The 9646-nt window shown below is 51.3% G+C and overlaps 2 protein-coding genes and 1 non-coding gene across 5 annotated transcripts in view; all 3 read left to right on the plus strand.

Moving 5' to 3' along the window:
• Positions 1-3701: 3701 nt before the first annotated feature.
• Rplp2 (ribosomal protein lateral stalk subunit P2) lies at positions 3702-6612 on the plus strand. Of its 3 annotated transcripts, none has more exons than XM_004637956.2 (5): positions 3702-3812; positions 3991-4114; positions 5155-5203; positions 6309-6407; positions 6491-6612. In XM_004637956.2, exons 2-5 carry the CDS (start codon positions 3992-3994, stop codon positions 6565-6567), a joined length of 348 nt encoding a protein of 115 aa, XP_004638013.1. In that variant the 5' UTR covers positions 3702-3812; position 3991; the 3' UTR covers positions 6568-6612. The 3 variants fall into 3 exon arrangements, with proteins under 3 accessions (XP_004638013.1, XP_023578675.1, XP_023578676.1); XM_023722907.1 differs by having other exon boundaries at positions 3746-3849; XM_023722908.1 differs by having other exon boundaries at positions 3746-3825.
• On the plus strand, positions 5235-5369 carry LOC111818527. Its single transcript, XR_002822500.1, has one exon. It is a non-coding gene; the product is annotated as a small nucleolar RNA SNORA52 (small nucleolar RNA).
• Positions 6613-9192: 2580 nt separating the features above from the next.
• Positions 9193-9646, plus strand: part of Pnpla2 (patatin like phospholipase domain containing 2) — a 4945-nt gene continuing 4491 nt past the window's right edge. Inside the window, exon 1 of the mRNA XM_004638044.3 lies at positions 9193-9295. The gene's annotated coding sequence lies outside the window, so the exon portion shown is untranslated. The remainder of the gene's footprint in view (positions 9296-9646) is intronic.

The following is a 9646-nucleotide window of genomic DNA, read 5'->3' on the forward strand; positions in this document are numbered from 1 at the left end:
AAAAAAAAAAAAAAAAAAAAAAAAAAAAAAAGCACATCAAGCACAAGATTTGAAATTCCTGTTCAAAAAGAAAGCAAAGTATTCAGAAAGTAATCTAAGATGTTACTTTTAGCCTTTTCCATTGTAGGCACAGGAATACACTCAGTCATTACAACAAACATCTTGTGGGGTACGTGGCCTGACTTCCCTTGAGTACACTAAGACTTTCTTAGTGGGTATCCCCACTTCAAGAAAATGATCAAAATAAACTATAAAACTACACTGATGAGACAAAAATGTTACAAACTACACCCTTAATGATTCTGGACATAATAAAATTTTTTTCTAAGAATGCCATTAAAGCCTTTCTACAGACTCTAGTAAGATCCCTATTAAGACTAAGGGTCCTGAGAGTACCAACACACACAGACATCAAGATGGCTTTCAGTTGTGAGATTATGTTTATAAAACAACTTAGTAAAGAGGCCCCCTTATGTTGAGAACAAAGAAATTTTATTCTCTTATTCTCACTGGGCTAACTCTACTAAATACTTGAGATGGACAGCCTCCCAAACAGTGTATATATACCATAACTTTACTGGTAAAAGACTGATTTATAATAAAATCTACCAGTTTAACCACCCTAAAATTAGATTGGAAGTGCAGTTCGCACAGCATGTGGTACCAGGGACTGAACCGTGGTCCCTGCTCTTGCCTAAGCTTGCCTAGGCAGGCACTTTAGTCCACTGAGCTCTCACTGGCCCATGGAAACAATCTCTATTCCTGGCCACTCCCTTATGCAAAAGTGTCAAAAATATCAACCAGAAAACATACAAAACAAAGCTTTGTACATGGGGAGGGGAGGAGGGATTAAAGGGTGGGGAGGGAAATGGGGGAAAAAGTTCTATCATGTATAGGTACAAATTCTCTATGATGAATGTGATCATTATGTATATCTAAAATGTACCAATAAAATCTAATTTTAAAAATATCAGCCAACCTAGTGGGCTGGGAGATAGCTCAGTGGCATAAGTGCATGCCTGACAAGTGCAAGGTCCTGAATTCAATTCCCAGTACCACACACCCACCAAAAAAAAAGAAAAAAAAATTATCCAACGTATAAACATATGCCATCTATGACACTGATGGCCTAAAAGTGTGTTTCGCGGTATGATCATTTGCTTCTATCTTTCTCCCTTCCCTAGGATTAAAGGGTACCATGCCACATATGGAGGCTTTAGCTAACTACTCAACGGGCCTTAAATACTACTTTAACTGGTCTCTCTCTAAATAAAAAAACAAAATTAGTAACTGTTAAAGAAAAATTAAAGTCTGTCCTTCAAAATCAGATGGCCAAAGACAACAATATCCAATGTATTAATTATTGAAACTGTTCTATTAATTGGGTTTGAAACTGTCTCATTGATATTTCTCGATAAAATTAATTTTTAAAAAATCAGATGAGGGGCCGGGGAGATGGTTCAGTAGGGTAAGCACTTGACTGACAAACGCGAGGATCTGAGTTCAATCCCCAGTTCCGCAAAATAAAATAAAATAAAATCAGATGGCACTAGACATTCTAACAGCTGTTGGGCATGCATTCCTGATCTTTCTGCTAATATCTAAATGGCTGCTCAAGATATTAAATGACAAACTAATGCCATGTCAGATTCTATAATTCCTTGAACTGTCTTACTCTTTCAGGTAGGCTATTACGGGATCTTCCTGGTGGAAACATTTGCTGGTTATATTCATAAGTCTTGTTGATCTTACATAGCGGTTTTTTTTTTTTTTTTTTTTTGGAACTGAGTATTGAACTCAGACCCTTGCGCTTGCCGAGGAAGTGCTTATTCTACTAAGCCACCTCCCCGGCCCGATCTTATTAGTTTTTGATATAGGGCCTTGTTATGTAGCCCAAGCTGGCCTTAAACCTGTGTCAATCCTACCTCGGCCTCTGAAAGCACTGAAATTACCGGCGTGCACCACACAGTACCAGGTTGATCTTACTTGTCCCACTGATACGTTCTGTTTCTTTGCCCTTGTCTCCTCCATTCTTAAAGCTATATACTTACCCAAGAATGCCTGACATCTCTTGAGAACATTTACCTTTTAAGAGTATCTCTGAGGGACTGGGGAGATGGCTCAGTAGCAAGGGCCTGAGTTCAATCCCCTGTTCCGCAAAAAAAAAAAAAACAACAACAAAACAAAACAGTATCTCTGACTGCCTTCAGCCAAAATGGTGATCACTCCTTGCCCCCTCATGGCAGGCATACGTCTTCAGAGGGGAAACTATTATAGACAGCTAAATCAGGAAGAAGTATTAAAAGCAGACAGACAGGCTAGTCCCTCAAGACACTCAATCCTCTCCATTACAACTGTGGCTGGAGATGCAGCCGCCTGAGGCCAGGCCGCGGCCTTACATGCCTCCCCAAGAAAGAGCTGCACAGCAAATTCCCACCAGGTGCGCCGGTGGGTGTGCGGATTCTGATTCCTCCCTGGAAAGGTTCTTGTTCTTCCTAGGTACACTGGCTATGGGACCGATTCCCCATTGGAGCCACATCCCCTAAGCAGCTAAACTTAAAATCTTACTATTCATACTTTGTCATAAAACTTACACTGTAAAATAGGGTTTGCGGCAACCCATTTTCCGGGTCCCTGCTGTCTCTCAGAAGCTCATCCCCCCCCCCAAATATTTTCTACTCTTAACCTTCGTTGCTCTCCATTTTGGGGACTGTGAACTCAGCAGTAGCCGACATCTGGCAGGCTGAGAACAGACTTACTCCTCATGTTGCCCAAAAGCACAAATTCTGCAAAAGCCTGGGCAGGACACGGGGTGCGGGGGAGTCCCCGACACGAGGAGTTTACAAACTGTACGTGAGAAGGGCATCGCGTAAACGCTGGAGCCGGCTCGGACCGGCTGGGCGCAGAGGCCGGTCCCTCGGGTCTCGCCGTTTCAGGGCGCAGGGAAAAGCCGCTCCCAGGCCGCGGACGACGCTGCGCCGCGCCCGGCCTCCAGGGCCACCATCTTTCCCGGCTGAGCAGCCGTGGCCTACAGCGCAGGCGCAGAGGGCCGCGTGCCTCTCTGAGCCCCAGCAGACATAGCGCCAGCAGCCCTCGCCAGAGGCTGGCCCCTAAGCCGCCTCAGCCAGAGACCCAGAGCCGGGGAAACGCTTATCCTTCTGCGCCACTTCTCGGCCCCCGGAGCCCGGAAACCCGCTCCCGCCAACCTCGCGCGGCGCTCGCGAAGCCTGCGGCCGCACACTTCCAGCAGCGGTGCACTATGGGAGTTGTAGTTCGGCAGCACGGAGGCGTCTCCAGCGAGGCCGCCTCCTGGTCTGCTGGGAGTTGTAGGCCCTCGTGGCACACCTGACAGCTAGTCACTGAAGGCTCTGCAGTCCCCTTCAGGTCGACAAACCCGCCTTTCCATAGGTTTCGGATACTCGCTCCAGACGCGGCAAGCCGCATCCGTTCTGAGCGGCTTTTCATTTTTGCCGAGCAATTCTCGACTGGGTACCAGTCAATAGCTTCTGACCTACTCGGGTGTGGTGGCTACACCTGTAATCCCAGCACTTGGGAGGCTGAGGCAGGACTGCTGTTAGAGGATAGTCTCGACTGCACAGTACAACCTTGTCTCAAAAAGGCAAAAAACCTTCCTCTCGTCGTCAATGGCCGCTCGCTCCATGACGTCACTTGTGGGCGCCCTCGCGTAGCGCCGCACTCGCGCGGAGGCTTCTGGGTAACAGCTTACCCCCGCCCCTTTGCGCCGGCCGTTCCTTTCGCTGCCCGACGCCGCCGAGGTCGCACGCGTGAGGCTTGTCTGCTGCCACCGCCGAGTGAGTAGGCCCGGTAGGCCTGGGCGCGGCGCGCAGGGTGAGCAGGAGCCCCGAGGGGCCTCCTGGGGTGGGGGCCTCGGGACCGAGCCCCACGTGGCCTCGCCTGGGTGGTCTAGTGTTGGGGAGGACGCCACCGTGACCACGCCGCCGCCGCGCGCGCGCTCTCGGCCTCCCTCAGCATGCGCTACGTGGCCTCTTACTTGCTGGCCGTCCTCGGGGGCAATGCCTCCCCCAGCGCTAAGGACATCAAGAAGATCCTGGACAGCGTGGGCATCGAGACAGAAGATGACCGGCTCAATAAGGTAGTTGCGGCCTGGGTCCCCAAACCGCTGTGGTGACGCGCCAGTGGGCCCTGCGCGTGTCGCTCTTAATTTGCCTTCCTGGAGTCCGAGGGAGGCTTGAGCCAGTCGGGGTAACCACTGTGGTCTGACACCCATTTGTGAGTAACCTAGTATTCCGCAGACCAAGACGGCAAGGTGGCACACGCCGCTCATCCTAGCACCCTGGAAGGCCGAGGCAGGAGGGCCACAGTTGGAGCTCAGCCCGGGCAGCTTAGTGAGAGCCTGGCTCAGAGTGAAATGATGAAAGGGCCGGGGTGTAGCTCTGCGAAAACCCTGGATCAATCCTGGTTATTGCAAAACAAAGCAAAAGAAACTTAAGGCATTTTAGCTCACATCTACTTTCTTAGTGGTGGGGACCTAAACTAGTGCCTCGTGTGTCTAGCAAGTTTTAGCACAAGAAGCCAGGCATGGGGGCTGGTGAGATGGCTCAGTGGTCTAAAGCACCTACTTAGAACAAGCTTAGCAAAGCACAGGGTCCACGACTGCGGTTCAATCCCCAGCACCACATGCCAGCCAGCCCGCCCCCTGGTGGGCTGAGCTGGCCACACACACACACACACACACACACACACACACAAATAAATAAATAAAATTAAAAAAAAAAAAAAAACAGGCATGCTGGTGTGCGCCTGTAATCTCAGCACGGGCAGGCTGAGACGGGCAGGAGTATCACAGCAAGTTAAAGACCAGCTTTAACTGCATAGTCAGATGCTGGCTCCAAAAAAAAAAAAAAAAGAAAGAAAAACTTTTAGCACAAGGTAATTAATCTCATAGGTACTTTATCTTGTCCATTATATTCAATATGTGTATGTATGTATCATGAGCTGAGTCATTAGAGGCTATGAAATCTTTTCTCACTGCCAAGTTGGAATCTTAGCAACTACTTTGAACTCCCAATAACTCTAGTCAGAGAATCCCTATGTGACTGATGGTTACCAGGTTGGACCCAACAGGTGAACTACTGCCTTCTGGAAATTGACTGCTATGGTTGTCTACTTCAGGTCATCGGTGAGCTAAATGGGAAAAACATTGAAGATGTAATCGCCCAGGGTGAGTTCACATGGAAAGGTTTTTATTTTTATGGTCCATTCTAATACCTGCTGGTCAGGCCATGGCCTGCCAGGTTTCGCTTGTGGACTATAGCACTCGAGGAGCTTGACCTGAAGGAATGAGCGAGGCCCCTGTGGGCTCGTGCTAGAGGTGCTTCTGGACACTCAGGAATGGGTGTTTAGGGCTGTCCTGAACCCTTGTTCCATCTGCCAGCTCTGGTCTTGGCTGATCTTTTTGGAACTTTGGGGGGGTTTATAAGTAGTTGTGGGTTTTTTGGCGGAACGGGGGATTGAACTCAGGCCCATGTGCTTGCCAGGGAAGCGCTTATTCCACTGAGCCATCTCCCCTGCCCCTTTGTAAGTAATTTGTTGAGAGCTTTCTGTAAATGGGTTGGGAGCAGGGATGGGGTGGCAGGGGTGACCAGAGGCTCCTGGACCCCTTTTCTGGGGCAGATAGTTTTTTGGTGGCACCAGACTGGAGCTGGAGGGACTTGTTTGGGCACTGATCTCTTACTGCAGTATGGGGGCCCAGCCCTAGCTCAGTTCTTTAAGTGGCTGCTTCCACAATGCTGGCAGCCTCAGTTTGCTGTAGTTTGATCCCCACAACACTCCAGCCATGCAAAAGTGCCCTGAAGGCATTCAAGGAGCAAAACACACACACACACACACACACACACACACACACACACTAAAAAAATTCCTTCTTACTGCAGTACTTCTGTCCTTATGCACATGACGGGAAAGGCCTGTTCATGGAACTGTGGACCATGAACTCACTGCCATGGACAGTGAGCTGATTGCTATAGCAGCAGACTGTCAAGTTGTAAACATGTTTGTCCATCTTAGATCTGAGTGGTTTGGCTGTGGCTTTGTTCCTGGGTAGAAATCTGCTTCAGTGGATTTGGGTGGGGGTGTTTTCCTACCTCTGTATGGAGGGGAACGGCTTCATGTCCTGGAAGGACGGGATCAGGATTCTGTAACAGTGCGCTGTGCTGGGGATCTGATTTGTCCAGCACACTGCTGTGCCTGTTGAAAGATTCCCTGGTTCTGTACACTTGGCCAAGGCCGGCCTTTAAACCCAGTCCCCCCTCTCTTCTCCCTTGCAGGGATTGGCAAGCTTGCCAGTGTGCCGGCTGGGGGCGCTGTGGCTGTCTCTGCTGCTCCTGGTTCTGCAGCTCCTGCTGCTGGATCTGCCCCAGCTGCAGGCAAGTGAGGGCATATGGGTGGGCAGGGGCCAGGTTTGGCTGCACTGTGGGCAGCACTCACCAAGCTGCCCTTCTCTCTGCAGCAGAGGAGAAGAAAGAAGAGAAGAAGGAAGAGTCGGAGGAGTCTGATGATGACATGGGATTTGGCCTGTTTGATTAAATTCCTTCTGCTCTGCAAATAAAGCCTTTTTATGTGTCTTAAGCAGCTTGTGAGCACTTTTTGTCACCTACAGGACACCTGCAGTCCTGCCATGCAGCTGGGGCTGGGTGAGGCTGCTGGACCTGCCTGGGCCATTTCCTGTGGGCCTTAAGCAGGTTTACTAGGTCCAGAGTAAAGTGTTTTTTTTTTTTTTTTTGTGCAGAACCAGGGATTGAACTCAGGCCCTTGCACTTGCCAGGGAAGTGCTTAATCCACAGCCATCTCCCTGGTCCCAAGAGTAAAGTTTTAGAGCTCTTGGGGAATACCAGGCCAGCTTTGCTTAGAAATGTGAGTAGGAGAGGTTAACCATTGTTTTGGGTTGTGTTCAGGACTGCTCAGATGCTTCATGCCTAGGGATGGAGTTAGCTGCCCCAGGTTTCACAGATAAAGGTACCAATTGAGCAATCATGCTTTGAGGGTCAACTGTCCCTCGTTTCTCCAGTAGTTGTGGAGGTGGCCTGTGTGGGTAGACTGTTACTGGCTCTCTCTAGGATTGTCTTAGTTACTAAAGTACCCAGTATCCAAAATTAAAAGGAAAAGAGGGGCTGGGAATATAGCTCAGTAGAATAAACACCTGCCTTGCAAGTGCAGGGTCCTGAGTTCAATCCCTGGTTCTGCAAAAAAAAGAGGTATAGTTTATAAAGGCTTTAGTGAAGGCTGGTTCTAAAGCAGGATGGCACATGGCAGAGGGGTAATAGTTCATGGTGGCAAAAGCAACAAGACAAGCTTTTTTTTTTTTTTTTTTTTTTTGGCAGAACCGGGGATTGAACTCGGGCCCTTGTGTTTGCCAAGGAAGCGCTTACCCACTGAGCCACCTCCCTGGCCCGAGCCTTTTTGTTTTTGTACTGGTTTCTAATTTTTTTTTTTTTTTAATGGAACCAGGCATTGAACTCAGGCCCTTGTGCTTGCCAGGGAAGTACTTACTCTACTGAACCATCTCCCCGGCCCTTTGTTTTTGTACTGGGTTTTGAACTCGGGGTCTTGTGCTTGTGCTGCTGAGCTGTATCCCTGGCCCCAAGCCCCTTTTCTGTCCCTTTCACTGTCCAGTCTACCAGGATTAGGGTAATGCCAGCAGTCTAATACACTGATCCAGCAGTCACCTCTCCCCTTAATTCCAGCATTGTACCATGAATTGAATCAGTTGAGTTAGCCATCTCTAAAATTAGCCATATGACCTCATGAGGTTTTGTGGGGACATCTAGACACAAACTATAAAGAGTGGTCTCTCCCCTCAGGTTCTGACCTGGCACGGAGGCCTGTTTCTTGCAGCCTTCCCTAGTCTCTTGTACAGACTGGCTGTGCTACCCCAGGTCGTCTGAGGGCATTGCGGTGGACAGGGCCTGTATTAGAGGTGGATTCTGTACCCGAGGTGGAGAGAGCTGTAGAACTGGAGTAGTGTGCAAGGGGTATAGGCAGAAGGTCCTGAGGAAGAAAGCGATCACAACTGTTACCTTTTCCTGTGGTGCTGGGTATAAGATCCAAGGCTTTTGTGAGTGCTGTGTAGTACTCCCAAAGAGATAGACCCACTGTACTTAATACGTTCTGGTTGTCTTTAGAGCCAGGGAACAGGGTGAGAGTGAAACCCAGAAGGCTTGGGGCATTGCTGGGTGAAGGACAAATTAAGGTGCTGGTAGGGCTTTAGCACCAGGTGCAGTGTGCTAGAGGAACTGGGGACACAGCTTGGGGGGCCCTCAGTTCCCAGGTACACCTGAGTTCCAACTAGGCCCAGAAGGCAGGGCTGTACTGCCTTGTGTGTGTGGGGGAGGTGCACTGCCTAGGGACTCACCAGGGTGTTCCCAGGGGTTCAGCTTGGCATGTGTGGTGGGGTTTCCAGGAAGGCTCTGTCCTGTTCTGGCTCTAGGGCCTCCCAAGGGCCTGGGGAGATGTGCCGAGAACAGCCTAGCCCTCTGTGGAAATGGGGACAGAGGTCCCTGCCCTGGGGCAATGCCACCCCTCCAGTCCTGCCCTTGGAGCCCATTGTGGTGAATTCAAAAAGTGGTTTCCTCCTTGGTTGTCACTCCAGTGAGCCTTGGGGGCCTCTCCCTACTGTGCCACACACTTGTAGCTGGCTCCTGAGGATCAGGCTGAACGACACACACACACACACACACACACACACACACACACACACCCCTCTGCCACCCTATCTGTGGAAGAAATGTCTTTCAGATCCAGTGGATCCCACCCTTCTGCTCTGCCCTCTCCCCACAGTTCCACACTCCAGCCTTCACTCCTGCGTAGGCCCAGCTAACACTGCTCACGTGTCCCTCAGCTCGGTTGTTACCCCTCTCCAGGGTCTTGGCCGGCTGCTTTCACTCCCAGTTCGATGCCCGCAGTGGGCTGGGGCCGGCTGAGCTCAGTCAGGGCTGTTTTCAGCACTCGGTCCCTTGAGTAGGGGACTACAGGAAGAGTGGCTCAGGACAGGACGATCCCACTGTACCAGAGCTGAGGTCCCGGGAAGGGGACCGCACCTCCCTCCGAAACCCTGGGATGGAGCGCTGCGCAGGAGGTTGATCCGGATTCCAGCCACCTAGTCCAGCCAGCAATTGCAGAAAAATGCGGAAGGGGCGGGGGATGACATCAGAGGGAGTGCCCGCCTCCTGGGGAATTATCCTGGGCGAAGAGGTCGGGCGTCAGACGTCGCGAACCCAGCTGAAGGAACGCGATTCGGGCCCCCAGGCGTGGCCCGGTAAGCTGTGGGGCAGAGGGTCACGATCCGGGGCCGGTCCGCGGGAGGGTCGGTGGGCCCTGAGCCCCAGACCGGGCCAGATTGGCTCAAGTTCTGGGCGGGGGACGCTGCTCAGAGGCCGGTGGATGTTTTCGGCAGATAAGGACACCAGGCCCCCCACTCTGGGTACGCGGGGCCCTACAAAGCCCCGCAGGCGGGCCAGGCCGCGGGCTCGGCAGGCAGGCGGCAGGTGGCAGCGCCTGGCAGGTGTCTGGCCAGGGCCGAGGGGCGGGGCCTGGGGTGCGGCCATTCTGTGCGCGCTCCGGTTGGTCCTGGGGCTCAGGCCCGCCCTCCCGGCCCCGCCCCTCCCGC

Source organism: Octodon degus, unplaced genomic scaffold (genome assembly GCF_000260255.1).
Source record: "Octodon degus isolate 3935 unplaced genomic scaffold, OctDeg1.0 scaffold00093, whole genome shotgun sequence".
In the NCBI taxonomy this organism is placed as follows: domain Eukaryota; kingdom Metazoa; phylum Chordata; class Mammalia; order Rodentia; family Octodontidae; genus Octodon; species Octodon degus.